The sequence below is a fragment of the Siniperca chuatsi genome, linkage group LG8, assembly GCF_020085105.1.
Source record: "Siniperca chuatsi isolate FFG_IHB_CAS linkage group LG8, ASM2008510v1, whole genome shotgun sequence".
NCBI lineage: Eukaryota > Metazoa > Chordata > Actinopteri > Centrarchiformes > Sinipercidae > Siniperca > Siniperca chuatsi.
This window is the reverse complement of record NC_058049.1, coordinates 16,297,303-16,320,973: the sequence shown is the minus strand read 5'-3', so window position 1 is coordinate 16,320,973 and position 23,671 is coordinate 16,297,303. Positions and strand designations below refer to the sequence as shown.

The 23,671-nt window shown below is 45.0% G+C and overlaps 1 protein-coding gene across 5 annotated transcripts in view; it reads right to left on the bottom strand.

Annotated features, from left to right (window-relative positions):
* LOC122880049 (fibroblast growth factor 18-like) overlaps window positions 1-23,671 on the bottom strand; it is a 158,444-nt gene that overhangs the window by 5,254 nt on the left and 129,519 nt on the right. Inside the window, exon 1 of one of the 5 annotated variants that reach the window (XM_044204776.1) lies at window positions 2,310-4,005. The exons of 3 other annotated variants lie outside the window; for them this stretch is intronic. In XM_044204776.1, coding sequence (XP_044060711.1) covers window positions 2,310-2,341 — 32 coding nt within the window. In that variant the 5' untranslated portion in view covers window positions 2,342-4,005. Of the gene's footprint in view, window positions 1-2,309; window positions 4,006-23,671 lie in introns of those variants that run through there. One more of the 5 variants, XM_044204775.1, reaches the window with a different exon arrangement.

Here is a 23,671-nt window from a genome sequence, read left to right as displayed (position 1 = left end):
CAGGGTGTATGTGTGTGTACAGGAGGAGCAGGCAGCTGACAGCTGGGCCAAAAAAAAAGACATATGCACTGCTGAGAGAGGGAGATAGCGAGGAGGAGAGAGAGGTAGACTGAAAAGTACACAAAGGGATAGGGAGAGGGCAGGACAGAGGAAAGTGATGTAAGAATAAATAGAGGGGAGATGAAGCAAGAGAAGGCCGAGAGATAATAAAAGAGGTAAGAGATAAAATCAGAAAGAAAGGGCAGATGCACAGATGTGAGAAGGAGGAGAGAGGGTCAAAAAAGACGAATGTTACATCAAAGTAAGGAAGACGAAAAGTGGCAAAATGAGAGACAGTAGTGTAACCACAGTGTGGTCTGGCGTGAGAAGTAGACAAAAAGATAAATAATGGGAATGAAAGAGGAGGGGGAATCATCTCATGCATATCGTAACACGTCACTGCCTCATGACGAACACACACACACAAACACACACACATACCATCTTGTTTCCCTTCTCTGTTTCTTTCTCTTTCTCAACATCTCTTTCCCATAGCTGATGTGTTGGCCCCTGAGTCGCGCTAATAGATGCAGATATCCCAGGCAATGCAATAGAGTGTTGGTCCTCAGATTTTGCCTGCACAGCCGAAAAAACCTGAGCGCCTGTGCATTGTGAGGACTCTCAGCTGTTAAAACACCACAGCTGCACTGCCGCCGAGGACACTGCAGGAAAAGTGCCTCGGCACTGGATTCCCCTGCTCCCACAAAAACCACAGACACTCCATATTATGCCAGCCACAGAGAGAAAGAGAAGGAGAGAGGAAAAGGGGAGACAGGATCAGCCGGGGGTGGGGGAGGGATGAGAAAACGAGAGAATAAGAGAGCGCAGAGTAAAAGTCGGGGAGAGTAAAGACAGAAGGAGGTATAGAGAGAGGGAAAGCCCAGTGCGCCTTGGCCGGCTGCCAAAACAAGCAAGGGTCTGACATCATAAACCTGCGTCCCAGCAGATCTACCATATGGAGGCTGTGGTTAGACTAGCAGGCCTCAGCACCGAGGACTGGGCAACAGCGTGGAGTGAGAGCGGTTGGCCTGGTGGGACTCAGCACAGAACGGCGGTTTCAGCTGTGTGTAGCAGTGGTTAGCGTGGTAGGCCAACACTGGAGCAGTGGGCTTCGGCACGATGCAAGAGTTTCAGATGTTCAGCAGTGGGCCTCGGTGAAGAATAGTGGTTAGGCTAGTGGGCGTGAGAATGGTATCAGCAGTAATAGGGGTCATGGTGGAACAATGATTAGTGAAGTAGAGGGCCTCAAACATGGAGCTGTGGCTTTAGGAGAAGAGCAGTAACAGGTTGTTGTGGCAAAAGGCCCTTAGCTTTTCTCATTGGCTGAAGACTTTCAGTATGATCAAGTTGGTAAGATAGCATGGATGAAGTGAAGTGGCTGATAGGTAAGAAGGAAATGAATGGAGAGATGATTGGCTCTAAAAGACCTAAACTAAAACCAGCAGACTAAACAGTGAGACTGCTCCTCCTAAGATTCTGCCAGGGGCGCCATCATTCAACAGTTATTAATTCATACTTTTTATCTGAGCAAGTATCTGTGGAAAAATGGGGTATAGGCAAGACAGGAAGACAGATGTAGGCAGTTAGGTGGGTAAGTGGAGAGAGTGTGAGGGAGACACAGACAAAGAAAGAGAAAGTCAGGCAGACACCAGCAGTAGCACACACCCTGCCCAGGTTGTGTGAGGAATGAGAAGTATCTGGAGATGACTGCCATCTGGGAGAAGTGCAGCCGACACAAAGAAAGAAAAATAAATCCCTTGTCTTTTAACAAGACACACCTCGAATGGGCAAACTCAAGCCCCCTGAGTCTGTATCCTCCTCCCTTAGATTTGCTCTTGGCACTTTATCATTTTCCTCTCCCACTAGATAAAGCCGGTGTTATTTGACTCAACTTCTGAAATATTTTCAATAGGGGGAGAAAAAAAAGCATTTTCTTGGCGATGGGAAAATGGCCTTTTCTAAGCCAGCCTGGCCATCCCTGAAGTAAGTGCAGATGGTGATGGAGATGTTTATGGCAGGTTTTATGAGTAACAGGACCCTGACTCTGACCCAGTGACCCTGAACTGTCAGCCAATAAAACAAGGCCTTCCATGGCATGTTTTCTATGGGGACTGATGAGGAGTGATGTAATGTTAGACACTGCAATGTTCCTCTCCATCATCTTCATCTGTAGCTAGGCCTGTCATAAAACTAGTTCAAACTGCAGAAAGATATAGCACCTGAGTGGATACATAGGATTATTACATGATAAAGTGATAAAAGTCACTTACAAGACGGTCAGCGTGGAAAGAAGGGACCACATTGCTTCCCCCCTCCACTATGGAACTTGGCCCAGAGACAGTCTCCTCGCTCGGTCTGAGCCAGTCCGACAGTCCGGAGAGTTCCCGTCTGTGTTTTGAATCCGTTGGATGTTGTGCAGAGTCAAAGAGTCAGCAGACACTCCCGTTGGCATCGGCGGCGGTGTGCCCCGGTTCCCCCGGCGTTGGTAAATGTGCGGGCGCGGGCAATGTGGGGTGTGAGGCCGGGGTAACTGTGCCACTGTGACCGCCGGGCAACCTCTAACAGCTGTCCAGACCGGTGGAGAGACGGATGGGCGGGGGTAGGTTAGGGCTTTAAAGGCTGCGCGTCCCCGACAAGGAGAGGAACAGGTGAAAGCGCGCTCACGCGTCACAGATAACCAACTCCAATCGACCTTGCTGACCCTCACAGTGATGCTCGGCCCTGTGTACAACTGCGGTACGTGCGTAATCTTCTGCGTAATCCAATGCGTAACGTTTCAGCGCAACAGCAAGCTTCTGGTCTCCAAAATTAATTCTGTAGTAGGTGAGATGATAAAAGTAAGTGGTGGAGTGTTTGTTCCGGCACAGACTGGAGCAGGAGGCAGGTTTAGTCCCAGCAGAGCAGGGTCAGGAGCTGTTGGAGGTGGGCTACCTGGGCTGGCTGATGGAGCAAACGGCAAGCTGGAGACGGGGGCTCTGCGGGCGCAGGGTAATGCAGGGCGGCCTCGGTCATGACTGCGCCCCAACGCTGGCTCAACGGGTCTGTGGCTCAGGTGACACCGACCAACAGTGTCCGACAAAGAGGGTGATAAGGTCCCGGAGCGGTCCAGCTCAGAGGGGTATATGGAGAGTGCTGAATGAGAATGGGAGGGGATAATAAAGGGGAAAGAAAGAAGAGGGAGGGAGGGGTGACTGGAGAGGATGGGAACAGCTGTGACTGGGTGGCGGACTCAGCCACCCGCGACACAGTGAGGAAATAACAGCCGCACTTTGCACCTGATTTTCCGGACTTCCCCGCTCGCCTCAGCCGCTGGTTACCGCCTGGCTGCAGTAGTCCTCCCTGCGCCCTCTCGACACAATACCAGCCACAACACAGCACGATGACATCACCTCCAAAATGTTAGAAGGGGGAAAATGCAATCCGATCTTTTTATTTATTTTTTTAAACGTAGAAAGTTTAAGCAGTTTCTCTGAGGGGGGAAAAGACGAAAGTCTCCTCGTTCCGAGAAAAACGAACTCCGCGCCGCTGAAAGAGAGGAGTCGAGCTCGCCAGTTTCTGAAGAAATAAAAGTTAAAACGGGCGCACTGGAAACGTGTTTACCCAAAATCACACTGACAGATCGACTCCCAGTCCAGAACCTGCACCGTCTCCCTTCCCCTTATATTTGCCTCCCTGTTTCATTCAGACACCAGAAGAGAAAACGCAAAAAGAAGCCAGCCGTATGTTTTTTGTCCACTTCATGGTATTCTGCAGATGCTTCTCCCTTTCAAAAATTCCAAGGTTTCCTTCCATAAAAAGCTCTTATTGAGGGGGACTGCACAGGAGAGGCGCGTCGGCAGGCACAGACCTCACTCCAAGAAAAACCAGAACAAGATTTTAACAGACGCGGATCAATCCTCCCTCCCTCCTCTTCTCTCCTCACTCACTCCCTCCCACCTCTCTCTCTCTCTCTCTCTCTCTCTCTCTCTCTCTCTCTCTGCCTCACACACACGCACATGCACACTTATTGGATCAAAATGGGATTAGTCAGTCGCTATGCGATGCCGACCCAACTTACACTGCAAAAAAATCAATTTTAACAAGTGTTCCGTTATATGTGAAAAACATCTGCTAATGAGGTGAGATAATTCTCTTGTTTACAATGCAAACCAACTTATTTCTATATTTTTCCCGAATCAGGCAATTTTCTTTTGGACTATGATCTGTGTTATTCTACCTTGTTTCAACTCATATTTGTTTGTGTGGAAATTCCTGAAACAAGTATGTATTGGAAACAATTTGAATAAAGTCATTGTATCGGTGCAGAACACATGAATTGGGCTCTTGAAAATGTCTGAAAGAAGGAGAAAGTGACAAAAGCTTTCTCTATTTAAAAAAAAAAGATCTTCGTGAAACAAAGACACCTGCCTCAGTCAAGTGAGCATCTGTCTTTGAACCAAGCGGACTTCTAGCCCTCCATTAGGCTATCTCCCCTGAAGACAGCCTCACCCCTGCAGCTTCAGTGGCCCCGGATGATGGAGGGTGGAGGGCAGTGTACTCAGACACATATGCGCACACAGACACACGCACACACCCGTCAGAGCCGCCGCGCTTTCAAGTGATGTATTTTGACTCCCCATTTCATAACTTTTAAGTTAAACCTTAAGAGGGAAAAATGAAACGGAGAATGAGAGACAGTCGGGAGGGCGGTATGTAAGCACGGACACGGATCCAAAACGAACATTTCTCAGGGATTTCGGCAGCAACGCCCGCTCTGCGTTCCCAAAACTCCCTCTCACCACCGCACAACCGCAGACGGTCAGCCAAGCCAACACAACACTCCTGCCATACCTTTCATTCACACACACACACACCAGCGCGCAGAGAGCGAGAGAGAGAATAGAGGGAAAGAGAGTACATCTGTGCATGCACGTGTGTGTGTGTGTGTAATAGAGGTGGGAGGGGGTTGGCCTCATACATCAGGGACAGTTATCTTGGCTCCAAGTGTAGGCTTATTCTTTTCAACATTGTACTTTCAAATCACACACACACACACACACACACACACACACACACACACACACAGGCACAGACAGACTTCTGCAACTGGACAGGGTTGAGCTGGGTAGGGGTACTGTGGTTGAATGCCTTTCCAGTCATGCTTCATAGACAAGCCTCTGGCCTTCTTTCCTACTACTGGCTCTCTCTGTCTTTGCACCTGTGTCTGGGTGCTTTTTCGCTGCTCACCGCACTGCTGCAAGGGACACGAGTGTAAATGTTGTGGAGAGGGATTTGAACCACATTCTGGTGATGAGGTATGGGCCCGTCTGGTACTCTTAAGCCCAGATGGAAGAGTTCAGAACAGGGACTGTAGCACATTTTGGTACAATGGTGGAGTAGGAAATAGCAGGCAGAAGAGCCCAACTCCATTAACATACTGTACACGAAAGTCTGATTTAACAGTAGTAGTAGATTTTCCAAAAGGATGCTGAGATAATCCTCCCATTGTAAATCTGTAAAATTTGTTACACTAAGATTCTTCTGTGAAACAAGACGTAGTGCATCTGGCTGAGCAGTATGAACATATGTTTTGGTTGAAATATGAAAAGAAAATGAAGAACTAAATTAAATTGAGCCCCAGTCACATCTGGAATCATAGACAGTTATAATAACATATTGTTGCTCAAACATTCATACCTCAATTGTAACTGTGATTGGTTCCTCACCAAACACATGAAGCAAGTCTTAGAAATGACTTCCAGCTTGCTCCTTCTGTGGAGTTGGTGACAGTCGCAGATGTCTGACAGGTGTTTTAGCTTGCAGAAAGGTGGGATTTCATGCAACCAAAACATTACCTGGGTTTGGAAATGACAACCTTTTCACATACCTTATCCACAAAATAACAAAGTTAGGGGGGAAAAAAGATTTTAAACCAACCAGGCCTTTTCTTCCCCTCTCTCTCCTTCTGTCACATCACTCTTTCTCATTCATTTTCTGTCCTCCCTATCTGTCTCTTTAATCTCCCCGGCTGTTTTTTATCTGCTCACTCTGTCCATCCCTCTGTTTGCAGCCAGCATATTGATTGCCCATGTCTTTGCCTCTGCAGCTCTTGCCTATTGATCCTTAGCTAAGATACACACACACACACACACACACACACACACACACACACACACACACACACACACACACACACACACACACCTCATGTACACAGATGTCCCCTTCCCGTTTCTCCACACTCAGAAAAAAACATCTTACTTTCAAGCAGACCAACTTTGCCACACACATTATTCATAAATGCACATGTGCTTGCACTCACATGTGCACAAACACACGCAAAGAGACACACAACAGGACACCTATTTTTTTTACATATCCCCTCTGTTGTGTTGAATAGACTTGGCATTGATGGACGTTATGCCTTTGTGCTCCTCTCTCGACTCATTAAAGTGAATGAGACCCGCGTGTGTGTGTGTGTGTCTGGGGCCCTGTAGCTGCTGTAGGTCTGGGCCCAGCAGCTTTCTCTCTATGTATCTCTCTCTCCCTCTCTCTTTGACTGGGCCTGCAGGCTTCTTCATCCAGGGAGCCTGGTCAATATGGCCATTCTGTCTAGCAATTAACATCGATCAGCGCTCGTCAATACCGTCAGCACCCAGACAAAGACCCAGGGTGCATTGCGTGCGCTTGCCCTTTCTCTATCACAGTCCAACAAATCCCCAAACAGCACTCTCATTATATGAGGGCATTCTGGCCTGACCCCAAGGTCATCGTGGAGGAGAGGCATAGTGTGCTGGACTTTATGTTATGGGTGACTAGAGTTGAACCTAATGCAGAGCTCGGAGCGTTCTGAGCCACGGGCCAGTTGTTGACACATTATGACAGTCGTGTGTGCGTCTGTCTCTGTGTGTGTGCAGGTGCGGATGAAAAGTCGAGTTTAAATAGTCCTTGGTTTGGATGCAGTCAAAGACAAGTTGGCAGACAGGCGATATCATCCCCCTGCTGTGTACTCTAAAGTGTTAGACACTGTGAAAACTTTGAACAGTATAAATGCAATCCATCATTCTGGTGACACACTGTGCAGATTTGGAGTTCTCAGATGTGTCAAGTGCAGTGGATTGTGCTTTGCCTATAAGGTATGGGCTGTATATGTTTGGATGGGAGGAGGGACTGGGGAAGCAGGCCTGTGTATATGTGGGATCTCTGGAGGGAGAAAGAAGCTTGTGGCTTTGATTAATACCTGCAGACATGGACCTTAAACTTCACATCAGATGTTGAGATGTCAGCCTAACATTGGTTTCTGGGATAGCTATCCCTACTCTGTTAATAACGGGCCAAGTTTAAACTGTTCCCCAATGTGTAAATGTATGAGACACTTAATAAAGGCCCTTTGATGACAGGGGGGCCCATGCAAAGTCAAGGAATGTGTACAGTGTGCCGGGCTTTGAAATGAGAACCTGTTCGCCACTTGTCCGCGTCTGAAAGATGAGAGAATCGACAGCTGCAACTAAGTAAGAGCAGGAATTAATTAACGGAGAGCCGTTTGTGCGGTAGTGAGCCGAGGTTGAGATGAAGAGAAAAGCAAAATATTGTTTTTATTAGCGACAATGTTGGTGGCACACAGCCGCTCCCTTCTCTTGCTTAGCAAGATTAATCAAGTGAATATGAATGTTTACTCTCCTCCGTCCCAGAATCCATTGCAGCTGTTGTCTCTATACATAGCCCAGCTGAAGCACTGGAATAACTTTACTTTGACACTTTCAAGTTGGAGGGTTTGCGTGCCTTTTTAGCAGGATACATGGTACCATTTTCATTATGGAAGTTATTCAGTGGCTGCAGGAGTTTATTGTCATTGTTGTGAATGAGGTTTGCCAAAATATCTAATAATACAAAACATCTATGCCTTTCAGATTAACCAAGTGCATAATACTGACCTTAAATCCAACAACAAATGCAACCCAGCAGCTTGACTTTCTCATCTTCACCTCTGTGCCATCTGGCAAGACCGCTTGTTGAAGTTTGGACACTTTGCATTGATGAAGTGGAATGTAAAAACCAGACATAAAGACATCAAACTTGGAAGGCGCCATCTTTATGCACCTGGATCATACATCAGCATCATCAGGAACTCATGACAGAACCTCATGCAGGGGCCAACTATTCAAGAACGTCTGAACATCCCAATAAAATTAAAACAAGGACAGAAATACATTTCAACAACAGGGACCATCTGAATACTTTATTTGACAATTAGATGTACAAAACTAAACGACAGATGCTACAATGGGGATTTACTGCAGGAGTGGCACTGCTTGCTGTCTGATGCTGATTGGCAGGGACTGATTAGTGTGCTATATGAGGATGTAGAGGAGAAGAAGAAGAAATTAAATGCTTTCGACCAAAGAGGTTGTACATAAATATGCAACGCTCAGCGACTGGGTGGGTGTTTGTTTAATTATGGTCCTTGTGGTTGTGTGTGTTTGGTTGAGAGAGAGTGTCACGACCCTCAGTAACAGACTGCACAGCTGAGTGAGTGGGGTTTGTGGCTATAGTGTGAATGGTTACAAGTATATGCAAAGATTGTGTCAACAAGGGTATGCACAAAGTTGATGGCTGCTGTGTGCATGTGCGAGAGAGAGAGAGAGAGAGAGACAGAGAGAGAGAGTTATCCTTTACTGTCCATGCTTAGTGATGTGAATTGCAGCTGTGGCTTGTGTTGGACGCTGATCCAGCATGTTGTTTTTATTTTTTTCTTCCTGTTTCATATTCAGGCCCTTAGCGATGGAATTCATGATCATAGTAACCTTCACTCCTGTCATCTTTTCTGTTCATCTCTTCCACACTCCTCCCTTCCTCCCCCTCCTCTCCAGTAAGTGCCCTTTACTCTTCCATCCTCCTCTCCACTCTCCTTTGTGCTGCTTCTGCTCCCTCTCACTGTGTCCATTTCTCTCCTTTCTCCCTTCCATTTTTTTCCCTCTCCCTGCCCCTTTAGCCTTGCCACCGGGCAGAGGAGGAACTGTAATGTTTATGAAACCCTTTAATGTGCTATGTAATTACCCTGGCAACACCTCCCATCATTACTCACGCCAATAAAGCACCTTAGAATTGACATGTCAGAGTGGGAGAGCGAGAGACAGAAAGAGAGCGGGGCATAGCACACACACTTTCCATCATTCATCCCCCCATTAATTTCTTCTCCTTTCTTTTCTTTCTTTGCTCATCTCCGTTTTGTCGTTTCTTTCATTCTTTCCGTCCATAGCTCCTTCCTCTCCCTCTGCATCCCCTTCTCTCTGGCTCGCTGTGACTTCTGCCAGATGCCCAGGTGGTGGTCACTTACAGCACAACTCCTTTTGGAATAACAAAAGCCTTCTTAAACTTGCTCCACTGAACCTATTTTAGGAGGACTTCTCTGTGTGTTGGAAACTGGGTGAATGGGCTTAAAGGACAGGAAGAGAGACAGAGAGAGAGGAGAAAGAATTATAAAAAATAACACTTACTGAAAGAGTGTAACTGAGGATGCATAAAGCAGGCAGCTACAGGAGTAGCCTGAATGATGCATTCCTAAAACAAATTGTTGTGAGTAATGCAGAAATGTTTGTTTATGCTAAAAACTTCCATATGCAATTAACACATACTCCGAGCCTCTTACAGCAGTCCCTCCCTTTCCAGCGCACCCACCCATGCTAGTCCTCCGGTCACTATACCTCCCACTTAGACAGCTGAGGCCCTGGCCCTTCTTGTGTTAGCACTTATGCTAAAGTCCCCTAGCTTTTCTCTACCTTTACTGCGAAAGCTCAAACCCCATTTGCTGCCTTAACATGGGGATCTTACTGTAACACCCTTTGCCCACCTCTGTTCTTTGCTACTCATTCTTCCTCTGTCCTGGCAAAATCCTCATTTGTAAGACAAATATTCTAACAAATTAAGCAGCAAAACAATGGGTGGGTGTCTGCCTGACGTCAGCCTGCATTTCATTAGCAATTGCTAGGCTGACGCGTTCCATATGGAGGAGCCTGCAGGGTAGCCCCCTGCTGCCCAGCCCCAGCCTAGCCCAGCCCAGCATGGCCCAGATCGACTTGGTTGCCACGGTCTGCCCCCACCCTCAGTCTCAGTCAGCCCCCAGTTTGGACCCCATCCGGGCCCCCGCCATTATGTCATCTTCAATTTGGACTTGTCACACATCACCTGACACCTACCCCCGTCATGCTGTAACCTTTTGTCCCGTTGGAGCGAAAAAGCACTCCGGAGGCTTTCTCTCTCTCCTTTTCTCTCCCACTTTGCCTGTTGTTTAATTCTCCCTTTTCTTCTCATTCTTTCTCTTTCTCTCACGCTCTTTCTCCTCGCTCACACTCTCTCTGTTGGCTTCTATCACTTTCTCCCTTCCTCTCTTCAACCTCTCACTCCATGTAAACCCACCGCCTTTCCCCTCTGCCCTTTGTCATTTAGACGTAGGTTAGATATGTGTGTTTGTATGTGTGTGTGCGTGCATGTTATGAGCAGAGGAAACGACCAAGAAAGATTCAGACAGGAATCTGATGACACCTCTGGTCAGTCACCCATAGCCCTTTTCCCAGACCCCCGATAGATAAGCTGAATGACAGTGATATATGGGAAGTGACAGTCAGCGGGAAAGTAAAGTGTTCTGGAAAGAGCTAAATTATAGCACATGACAGAATTCTGGAGTCAGACTGGTGTGTTGGACAGAGCTTTGGACTTCTGGAGAGCGGCAGGGCTGTGGGGCTGTCTCCTGTGATGGAAATATGGAATGAGACGGATCTCTGGAATTTGATCGAAACAGAAGAAGGACAGAGAGATGGATGCAAGGAAAAAAGATGAGAGGAAACATGCAGATAAGAAAGGATTCATGATAACAAGCATGGGTTTATGTGTTCAGTGTGTACTGAAACAAAGATGTATATGCATGTGCACTACAGGTGTATTGTATGTGGGATGTGTGCAGTTTCTTGTGAGCGTGGCCTGGTGTGTATGTGTTTGCACGCTTGCCCTTTCCTGGCCTGTATATCTATGTGTATAATCATGTGTGTTTTTTATGGCCCATGTGCACTGGTGTGTGTGGGTTGCTGTGTACACCCATGTGAGTTGCTGGGTGTCTCTGGTAGCCGTCCCTCATCACTGCTCTGTTCCCCCAGGTCTCTGCTGTTGGCTTCACTCTCCTCTCCTGTTCTGCTGTGCTGCTGTATGCTTTGTGTTCAGCTCTGTTTTACCCTATTTAGTTCTATTCTGTTCTTTAGCTGAAAGTATGACTAACTGGAGCACCTTTAAAGTGTTTTGCCAATGTATATTTTATGATAAAGATACACATTTTTGGCTTTGACTGGTTTGAAACTCAAAGTTGGATTGTTTTATGAATTTATAAATTGCAGTCACAATAAATTCATGAGTTTTGAAATCTATATTTTTATATCTAGCAAGTCACAACTCCCTTTTGCTTCTGCAATAAAAAATGAATGAATCAAGTAGTGACAGCTGGTAGACAACCATTTGGTTAAATTATTCTCTTCAGCTCAATAGCCAGTATTCAGCTTGGTTGGAGGAAAATTATTTTTATGATGAGGGACTATTTTTGACCCAAATGATCTGGTGAGAACTGTGCTGACCAAAGTGAAAGGAAACTTCAGAGACTATAAATACCCAAACAACTTCATATTGGATAAAACACTGGAAATGGAAAAGAACAGGGAAACTCATATTATACACAACTTAATTATCTTCATCTAAATTCCTTTGTATTGAGCAAAGCCAAAAAATATTCCCACACATTTTCAAATGCTGCACAGCAATTAAGAAGCTACTCCTTTACTCAAGCCTCATAGTTATATGAACATTGCTATAAAACTGATAATTGACAATTTCCATATACAGGCGGGTGACAAGTTAAAGAAACCTAGATGGAGAAACATAACGGATGCAGATGCTTCCACGGAGGGCACAAGGGGTCACTGAATGGTTTGATGAGCATAAAAATGATGTGAATCATATGTTATGGCCTTCATAGTTCAGTAGCTCAACACAACTGAACACCTGTGGCCAAGGGGCATTGAAGCTGTTTTAGTGGCTTAGTGTCTCAACATCATACTAAGACACTATATGTTGTTTTTCTCTTTAATTTGTCACCCATTCGTATATTTCACATTTACCTAGCATTGACTTTCAATCTCATTGTACTGTTTTTTAGTTTTACTCCTGTCAATAATTAATGTTTGTTTTTTGTTTTTTTTGATTAACCTCCTGAATCCCGATTCTCTTAAATCTATGTAGATTAAAATTTATAAAAAACATTTCTTGCCACATTATGACAATATCACTTAACATGTTCTGGCAGAAACTATTTCATTTACAGTACTGAATGAAATATTTAAACCCATGATGATGCTTAAAATATCTTATGCTGCATTTTATACACAGTTTCCTGTAATCATGCATGACATAATATTCTTAATTGAGCGTTTCTTGACTTTGAAATACTAGTTGGACAAAACATTCTTAACTCAAGGTCCACTTAGTAGCTTTTTCTGGAGCTTTCAATGACATCTCACAGTCTTCCTCAGTGGATGGAGTTTGTCACTAATGACGTCTCCATGCCAACTGAGCAAAGACCATATCTGACCCCATACTGTATACAACCACCTGAAGACTGAAGTTCCAGACTTCAGAGAACTGAGCCATCTGCATCTGCTGGCCAAGATGTGGTTGAAAGATCCAGAAAAAAGATAGTTAGTGGACCTTGAGTTAAGATTTTTTGTTAAACCATATTCGTTTGGACTGCAGCAGAATCATTTGAATTTTAAGATTATATGAGGCAGAGAGGTTGCAGGGAGGTGTTTTTACAATATAGTGACACTGACTTTGGGGTTGTGTAGAGACCACATTGAACAGACAGAACAACAGATTAAGTTTCTTCTGTGACGAAAATCACAATATCTACATCAACACTTCAGGTGTTCAGGTGGATCACCAATATATGATGTGTTTCACTTTTGTTTTTATTGTGCAGTGAAACAGAGATGTAAACCATGTCGACGTAGTGGAATTGTAGCACTTCAGCTCTGTTTTCAACCAATAACTGTCACATTATGTGCGCTGTACTTTCAGCACGTAGCTAAAATCACAATGCTTGCACATTCAAAGCAGTGAGGCTGGCTTATAAAATGACAGTGGTGGAGTGGTAAATACCAGAGTGACAACATCAGACATTTGTTTAGTCAGTTTGGAGAGTCTGGTTGCGCGGTATATGCTCAGTAGCAGTGTGTTTTCAGTGTCTGTGTCGTATGTGTGTGTTGAAAAGCATGGTTTGTTCATATGAGTACAGATGACAGTGTTTGTGTGTGTATACATGCATGTGTGTAAACCGCGTCAGTAGCTTGTGTGTCCAGTAGCATGGTGTGTGTGCATTGGCTCTCTGTGGGGTTGTTGGTTGCTCATGCTGGTTGGAAGTTTATGATCAGTATTTTCCGGCTTGCATGACTTAGCGTGTGAAAATCCATTCACACCCAACACAAACACACACACACACACACACACACACACACACACACACACACACACACACACACACACACACACACAGTAATGGTGTGGATCTTGATGATATTCCATGGTGTGTCCGTTACTGTATGGTAGTCTTGGTAGCGGTGCAGTGTAGGGGGAGTCAGGGTGTGTGTGTGTAACTTTGTGTGTTTGTGAGCGCAGCTGCATGTCGGTGTTCGTGGAATGAGTGTAAAAGACATCAGACACCACCGTTAATGGGCTTAATCAATGACAGATGAAATTCCTGTTGTTTTTCTCACCACAGCACTGTCTGCTCCAATAGAAACAAGGCACAGAATGTGCAGAGAGACTGATGGGGACGACTGAGGTTGGAAATCTCACTTACGTTCTCAGCCACCATACACACACACACACACTCATGAGTGTTGTGAGGAAAGGTTCTACATTGGCACGGACCTGCTTGCATTTTGCTCTGCCACAGAGTTTACGAATTACATGAAATATGCATATTACAAATAAACTATGCGTACACTGGTCTTTGACTCACACACATACACACACACACACACACACACACACACACACTTGCCAAAGTCCTTTCTGTGCTCCAGCTGGGGACCCAGCTGCAGTGATGTCATTGCTTGCTGCCACTTTGCTGATTGTGACTCTTATTGAAAGCAGAGCACTTTGATTCAGCTTCAAGAGCGGTCACTGTGCACAGGCGAGCACACGCATACACACAACACACAAACACTAAAATAGATTGCACGCATTATGCACACACGTACATGTATGGTTCATACCATCAGCATATTTTGAGTGCACACACACACACACACACACACACACACACACACACACACACACACACACACACACACACACACACACACCGTGCTTTAAGGTTGGATCATAGCGGCCACATCACTTTAACAGCACTTTTCCAAAGTAGACAAACAGTTTGAATACTTAGGAGATGAGATGGAAAGCAGGATGAGAGGGGAGGAAAGCAAAAAGGTTGTGCCCCGGACGACTTGATCCAGAAAGAGACAGAAAGAGAGAGAGAGAGAGAGAGAGAGAGAGAGAGAGAGAGAGAGAGAGAGAGAGAGAGATGGGAACTCAACATTGACAGTTTGCTTTGAGAGCAGAGATAAGAGAGATGAAGTTACGCAATGAGGGAATGTCTCCTTTGCCTCTCCAAGCTATCCCCAAATACATCCATCTCCCTCACACATGTACGTTTATGCACATAAACACCTACCACACAGCACACTGACAAACGCACACTCATAACTTTGTGCACACACCAAATAATCTTTGCCAAGACTTTTTTAAACTATCAAGATCTGATATAAAACATCATTCTCCTCTTAACCTCCCCAACAGACACACATGCACACACACTGACAAAATCAGTTACAAGACTCTGTGAAAGTCCTGCCAGTGTAAAAAGCTGCAAACATATGAGAACAGTTCTGAACAGTTTCCCCATATTATGGTCCATCTGGAAATGTCCCAGCACCCCCCTTTTCCTTCTGCGCTGGCCTTCGCTCTGTGTCCTCACTGCCAGTGGCACAATCTCAAGTTCTCAACCCTCCATCACCTCCTCCACCGCCCCCCCGAGACCTTTCTACCCATTCATGTCCCCAGACTGTATTCGTTTGCCTCTTTCTAAACCTTTTTGCCCTGTCCCCTTCACTGTCCCCCCCTTTCTCTCCCATCTCCCCCCCTTCCCCTCCTCTCTCCTCTGCCTTGTATACACTCGTCTGTTGGCATGTCCTCTGTCTTTCCAGCCTTTGAAGGCTTTTCAGGCTGCTAATAAAAGACAGGTCCCCACCACAACAAAAGGCCTCAGCGCTGCCTTTGAATAAACAGTTTATTTCGCTTTTTTTTCTCCTCCCCATCATACACCCAGCCTCCCTCCCCTCCCCTACACCCCACCCCACCCCTGTGTGTGTTTTTTTCACTCTTGGCTAAGGGGGAAATATGTGCACTTGCTATGTTTTTTTCCATGTGATCACAATGCTCTGGAACAGATTAACAGAAGACGAGGGAGGGAGAGAGAGGGATGAAAAAGAGTGGAAGAGGGAACAGAAAGAGAGAGCAGGTAACTGCGGCAACCTTGGCCTTTAGAGTAGACAGGCAGTCTGTGTGTGTGTGTGTGCATGTGTGTGTGCATCTGTCAGTCAGTCAATCTAGCTGTTTGTATCTCCGTGCTGACTCAGACCATATTGCTCAGGGGTCGTGGGACACATGCTCTCCTCCCATCTCAACATCTTATCTTCTGAGCTCTGCAGCACACTCCTACAAGCACCTGTAGTCTGCACTCTAAGGTAAACTCCGCAAACCACATTAGGCCTGTGTACACTGGCAACACCTGGCTTTTCCCAGGGGGATTCAAATAAACATCTAGTTGAAGAGAGACCTGTTTTGTTGGATAAACTGGAACAACCTGGCTTTGAATCTGAGCATAATCCACCACATCCAGGGGAATCACGTCAAAGTTAAGTTGACAATTTGTCCTGTTTACATGCGTAGAAATATTTCTCTGGCTAGAAATGACTTGTAAGACACATTTGAAAAGGCATATTTTCCCCCCGAATGTAAATAAGTTCTCAGTTTGTTGGAATTGGACCCAGTGTGGCCCTGCTAGCTGGAAAGACACTCTGCTACTGAACGGAGCCCCTACAGCTGGGCCAGGAGCAGGCTGGGCAGGGCAGAGTGCTCCCTCCAGCAGACCTGGACAAACATAAATACGGCTCAAAATATTTGAAATGTATGAGGTGAACCATAATTCGTCTCATCAGACACACAACCTCAACACAGACGAAAATCACTTGGAAGATAAGTTTATTAAGCACTTGTAATGTGTGTTTTCAAGTGCTCAGAGTGAATTCAGCTACTTTCTTGCCCGGGTTTGTTTCCCTGCTTGTTTCAGCCCAACCCACACAAGCCACAGCCAGACTGTAACACAACCAAATGCTGCACCGGACCAAACCACAGCTCGCTACTCCACATCCACCAGCAAACTCCCTCTCTCTCAACCTGTAGCTCCTTCTGGCTCATTCTTTTCTCGTTCGTCCACCGCTCCTCCCTCTGTCCTTTTCTGTTGTTCTCCTACCTTTTGCCTTCCTACTTCCTCCTCTGTTTCGTTCTTTGACTCTTTCTTTCTTTTTCTTTTTTTCTGGTACTGGCAGGCTGTGTTGCCGCAGCCCCAGAGCTCAAAGTAAATAAATGGTCATTTTTCGGCCTCTTTCTCTTGGAAGAAGAATAACAGCAAGAGGAGCATGTGTGTAAAGGTTTGTGTTAACTGTGTAAGTATGTGTGTGTATTCATGCAGCAGTGTGTACATATCTGTGTATATATATGTGTGTGTGTGTGTGTGTGTGCGTGTGTGTATGAGGCAGCAAACCACAGGCTTATTGGAGCTATTAGAGAGCTGGCTGAGCAGCACAGCATAGCAGCACCAGATGGGCAACTAGAAGTAGACACATTGCATGTAGACGCACACTACACACTTACAAAACACACACACACTTACACACACGCTCCCAGCATACATGCATACATGCATAAAACACACTTTGTACATAGACACATGGTGCACATTAATATTGACAGAGGCAATATTAATACATACAATACACACATGCATAAACAGACTTTGAAATGTATGCAAACAAATTGATTACACACACGTTCACTTGCGCACAGCTGGCATGCACAGCTGCCACACACTCTGGAGCCCCATGATGCTCCTGATGAATGATGAACGGAGTGAGAGTGAGGACGGGTGACACCAGAGAGCATCCCTTCATCTTTGTCACTCAGCTAATCCCTCTCTCCTCTCATCCATTACGTCACTCTGCCTCTTGCCAGACACCCCCTCCAAACCCTCATCCCACTCGGTGCGTCAGTCGCTTACTCTTTCCCTTTTCCGTTTGCCTACTTTACTCCATGAGATCCATCTCTTTCTCTCTCCTTCCCCTACTCTCACTCTCCTTTGTTTGGTTCTAATAAAAAAAAAGGAAATTTGGTTTATGTTTTTGATTTTTGCTATGACATAATGTAGACTGTGCTGTGTCACATGCAATGGTGGAAGAAGTACTCACCTCCTAAAGTAACACTACAATGTTAAAATATTCCATTATAAGTAAAAGTCCTGCAGTTTTACTTAAGTAAAAGCACAGAAGTATTATTAGCAAAGTGAACTCAATGCATCAAAAGTAAAATCCCTGATTATGCAGAACAAGCCCTTTTCAAGTAAAATATTATTATGAAATATATGCTATTATTGGATTATTATTTATCATTTTAATGCTTTAGCTCATTGAGGTGGAGCTAATTTGTTCTACTTTATACATTTCGGGCTCTTAAATCTATAACAACGCGTCATATGTTATAAGCTGGCGGTATGTTTTCAATATAAAAACGTAATATGCAAAGTAACTAGTAAATAGAGCTGTCAAACAAATGTAGACAAGTAAAAAGTACAATATTCTCCTCTAAGGATGAGGAGGAGAAGTATAAAGTAACATAAAATGGAAATACTCAAGCAATGTATGCCTTTAGGCATGGGATGATATGAAAATTTCATGTCACGATTATCCTGGCCAAAATAATTGCGATTCACGATATTATCCCGATAATCATCAAAATATGCTTAAAACTCTTAAAATGGCAGTAAAACATACTCAAATCACTTTACCTTACATTTTGTTAAGAAATAAATATTTTCAATGCATCACAGATACACATCTTTTTATAAAGCATCAAACAATCTAAAATAAGGTAATCATAAATCTTAAGGTCCCCCTGGATAAATAAAGAATAAATATATCTATTAAAAAATAGCACCATTGTGTGAGCCTGTTCTTTCTTACATGATAATTCCTGTATTTTTTAAATGAGGCTCTATTTTTAACTTCTCTACCATCATGTCAAATGCTACAATTGCATCAGTATATTACCCCTGACTTAAGAAATACAGGAATGATTCTTTAACAAAAATAAAGTCCAACAGGCATTGGGCTTTTCAAGTCACACATGTGAGGATATCCCGATTCATGATTATCCCAATAATGGAAATTTACCATGATCAACTAATCTTGACTGTTTTTTATACCGATCCGCGATAAAATCGTATATCGGCCCATCCCTAATCTCAACATTGTACTTAAGTACTTGAGTAAATAGTTATTTTCCACTGGTCATCACATGCACCCTCACTCATGGACTTTCTGTGTGCTTGAAGATCATGGTATAAAGCCTAAAACATAACTTTTCCTAATTTCTAAATTGTCTTTAACGTTATTCTGCCTTCTTCTCATTCACATCACTACAGCCGCATGATTTATTGCAACCTGTTTTGTCAAATTTCCAACCTCCAGCATTACTGTCAAAACCACACTCAGAATATATTTTTTATTCCCTCTACATCTGTGCTTTACACCTTGTATAGTATGGGATAACTTGTCCAAAAAGTCCTCCTTATTCAATCCCAGTGTTTTGAATCCCACAAAACATTACAGCTCACACTTATCTGCTTCCCAGAAGTCACAGCAGCTTGTCTAAAATTTCTTATTTTCCCTGCAATGTTCCCTTTGCATTTCCCTCGTGGCCAGCAGGAATTTACTACAAGCTCCAGCGCTACCCCTGACGTTCTTCCATTTGTCATCCATCAGCCTCTGCAAAGTTATTGGAACGTTGCAGTCCTGCTTCCCATGGCGTGGATGCGGCCGGCGGGCATGTTCTTGGGGTTGCAGTAAAACAAGCGTCTAATGACACCCCCTGTAACCACAGCAAAGGGGGGGCACGCGTCACCAGCACTAACACAGGAAATGCTTTGGTTGGCCACAGGGTAATTGGGACTGTCCCATGTAATTTGGGCGGAGAGGCAGGCAAGTTTGGCCGGCACTCCTGCACTTGTCTCTCCCTGGCTGTTGGTCAACCACACAGCACCACAGAAATGACAAAGGGATGGAGGGAGTGAGGAGGAGAGATGGAGGAGATAGGGTACCAAAAAGAGATAAGGCTCGAGTTAAGGAAATTGAGAGAACGAGTGAAGACAGAATACTGAGAGGCTGCATGGAAAGAAATCAGCGAATAGAAAGTAGAGGGAAACTGTAGAGATTGACGGAGCAGATTAGCAGTGTGTGTGTGTGTGTGTGTGTGTGTGTGTAAAGGAGTGTCACAGCGAGAGTAGAGAAAGTGAAGCGTGGCATGTGTATGGTGGGCATTATTTTTCCCCACACAGGTTCTCCTACGCTGAGGCAGATGGAAAATAGGAAAGGGGAGCAGGGGGAAATTCAGCTTAGTCAGGTCTTCTGCTCCGGCAGTGTACTCATCGCAGTGTGTGTGCGTGTGTGTTTCCTCTGTCTGTCAGGTCCTCTTCATAAGCAGCGCTCACTTTAAGTGGGACAGACAGCTCAAAGACTAAAGAGTTCTGTGTGTGCTGGCCTGAAACCACAGGTGTGTGTTTGTGTGCACATACTTGTACCTACTGTATATGTGTGTGTTTCTGTGCGTACATATTTCTGTTTTAGTGTGAGTATTTTCAAATGTGTGTTTATACCTGTTTGTGTGTAGAGTGTGTGTGTGTGTGTGTGTATGTGTGACAGTACAGTATGCATGTGACTGGTTATCAGGTGTGTCAATGTGTGTTTGTAACTGCATGTGTTAGAGTTAAACCTTCCTAAACACATAACTGTGCACTGGAGTGTGTGTAATGTCTCTCTTTGTGTTTGTAGTGGCTGCTGTGTCATACCTGTCTGTCTCTGCAGATTTTTTCGTATTAGTGGAATTAGACAGCTTGTTCCGCATGTTGTCTGCGTGTGTGTGTTCTGGATGCCTATCTGTCTGTGTTTTTGTGGCTCGCTTGTGTGTGTTTGTGTGCACGAGCAGAAATATGTCTGCTTTCTGCTCAGGTTTATATGCGTGTGAGCGTGCATATAGAAATTTGCAAGAATGTGAGTGTGTGTGCGTTGCAGGCTATGGGGTCACCGGCAGGTCCTCATCTCCTCAGACCAGACAATGAGGAGGGGAGCGGCTCGGCGCAGTGCAGAGTGCAGCGGTGTGCTGCGTAGCAGTCTCCAATCTGGGACATGGCCTTGGGCTGCGACTAAATGAAAAATGAAACAGCGCAGCAGCGGGGCCTTAAATGTTTGTAAATCGGAGACTGACTAAACCGTGTTAAACACAAAAACACACACAGAGCAGACTCCAAACAGATCTCCCGCAGAACAGCACCCCCTGACCTGCTTTCCTGGCCTGGTTCCGGCCTGAGTCCAAACCTAGTCAGGTACACACCAAAGGCGATATCTCCACCAGTGGCCTGCCTTGAGTTTATTTTCCTTTTAAAGGCTGCTTTGTTTTCATGATTAGTCAGAGTGAAGGGTTCTCAAGCAGGATTCATGACCGCAATTGAATGCATTTTTAACTTCAATAAACAAAATATTTAGCAAGTGTTGTTGTTCTTTGCCCCAGATTCTTGCGTAACAGTAATATGTTTAACAAAGCACAGATGCTGTATCAGCCTGGAGACATAGGTCTGTGTTACAGAGGGAGAAAGACAGGGAGACAGACTTTTTAAGAATGTCCCTACCTTTGGTTCAGCCACAACACACACACACACACACACACACACACACACACACACACACACACACACACACACACACACACACACGTCCTCATCCAGCCAGGGCCAAAGGCTGGCTGAGCCCAAGAAACACTCTGACCTTTCTCTGGACAATGCTGACCTATTAAATTGATATCATGTTTTATTTGTGACATTTGGGCTTGGCTCTCCACACGTGGGTCGTGAGGGGATTTGGGGTAATAAAGGAATAAGCCCAAGTGAAAACACAGGGGAGACAGGGAGGAAGAGGTGTAAAATGTGATGGAACAGGAGATGAGAGACAAAATGGGAGAGATATACAGAGTGAGACACAAAATGGGGTGAGGAGAGGGGGAGAGGGTCCTCCCATAAACAGAGGGAGTACAAGGTACACTTTTCGCTAGGGACCAAAAGAATTTTAAGCCTTTTTGTTTTGCAGCAGTTGAGGTTACAAGTTGTTTCAATTCAGGAAGGACTCGCCAAGCCAAAACAGTTCCAGTATCCCTGCACCAGTACAGCAGACAACGCCAAACCTCTGCACAGCTGGGAAAGTCCAATCTGACTCATTTGTGGATTCCATTCAAAGTCTATGCATCTACAGATGGAGAAATACTGCTGCAGTGTAAATAAGACTGGAATAGTGAAACGCAACACCATGCAGCCCGTCCTCTCCTCTCATCCATTTCAGCTGTTAGCCCAATGGACAGTAGCTACCAACTAAATGTCAATCATGTGTGACCCCCATCGCATGACTGACATTTGAATTGGATTTCCTCTTTCCAAGAGGCTTTAATGTACAGAGGGTGCTGTTAAGAACAGCTGTGAATTAAGCAGAGAGATGGTGGCGATTATCTCCATTATTATTTATTCATATTTTTCCTGACAGGATGCGGGAGACTATTGTAGTGGCCCTCAGTGGCAGCATCTTCATTCCCAACAACAAGTCATAACACTCATAATGTTTCTCTACAATTATTTATGTGAATGAAAGGCATTACTATCTTTTAGCCTTACTTTCATTCATTCAGTTGTTTTTTGGGAAAGAAAAACAGAGGCTTAAGTAACAGTTATGGGAGAAAAAAAAGAAAGAAAGCAGCAGTAATGGCTGGGACACATTATGCGATATAAACTACAGTTGCCACTCTTTCACCCATGTGTGTTTCCATCCATCCATCCATCCATCCATCCATCCATCTCTCCATCAGTCCATGTAGTCCACGTTCTTCCTTGTCCTCTTCACTCCTCTCTTTGCACCCTCATCCCTCCCTCCTGCTCCTTCATTCTCTGTCCTCTTCCTCTTTCATCTCAGGCCAGACATGCCCAACTGTAGCCAATTAGCATTTTTCTCCCTCTCCTTTTCTCTTTCACTCCCCCCCTTCTCTTCCCCTCAGTTTTTGCCCTCTCTTCTCTCCTCTCTCTGTTTGTTGTGTAAATTAGATTTGGGGGCTCTAGACAGATTTTGTACTGTTTAAGCTCTCTCTTTCTCCTTCTCTCTTTCTCTTAACATGAATAAACCTGCTGGCAATTAAACATTTATGGAACTGGCATGCCCCCATTTATCCCATCTCACTCCGTCTCTCTCTCTCCCCCGCCAGCTCTCCCTATCCATTCACCTCTAACCTGCTTTTATCCCGATCTGTCACTCTCTCTTTCTTCTTGCGTTTTTGCTCTGACGCTCACATTGTATCCTGCCTCCTCACCTTTCAACACCTGCTGTACATGTCGTCCAATCCCTGAGCTTGTGCGTCCTCATCCTTTAGTCGTCCACATCTCTCTCTCTCTCTTTCTCTCTCTGGGTGGAATAGGGGAATGATTAGTGAGAACACATTCAGATTTTCCTTCCATGTGTCGTGCCAGTGAAACGCCCGTGTGCCCGCAGCATTTGGGACAGCTGTGCCAGGGAAGAAGTGGTGTTTGAGTGTGTGTGTGTGTGTGTGTGTATGTGTGGGCATGCATGAGAGAGTGTGTGTTAAGGATAAGAAAGACCAGGGTTAAAAAGCAACATAGCGTGATACAATAAGCAGCAGTTGCATAAAATAAATTAGGAACTGTGTAGCTGGTTGTACAATGTCTGTGGTAGCTGAGTGTGTGTGCATGTATGTTCTGTGTTTGTGGTAGTGAATGTCCACATGCTGCTTACACATCACAGATGTTTGTGTACCGATCGTGGTTTATCAAGGTGTGTGCAGAGGCATGTGAGTGTGTGTAGGCTGTGTTTTCAGTCGTGGGAAATCTAATTCTGCTCTTGCAGCCCAGATGTGCTGCATGGTGCTATGAAACCTGAACCCCCCACCACCACCAACTATAGCAGCCCCCTCTCCTCCCTTGTCCTCCAAACCCGCCCAGAACTCTGCGTTAAGACACATGTGGAAACAATTCAGTCAATGCCCTGGGCAGGGTAGCCCTCACACACACAAACAGACGTATACACATACTTCACTCACACACACACACACACACACACACACACACACACACACACACACACACACACACACACAAGCAAGATACACACTTATTTGACAC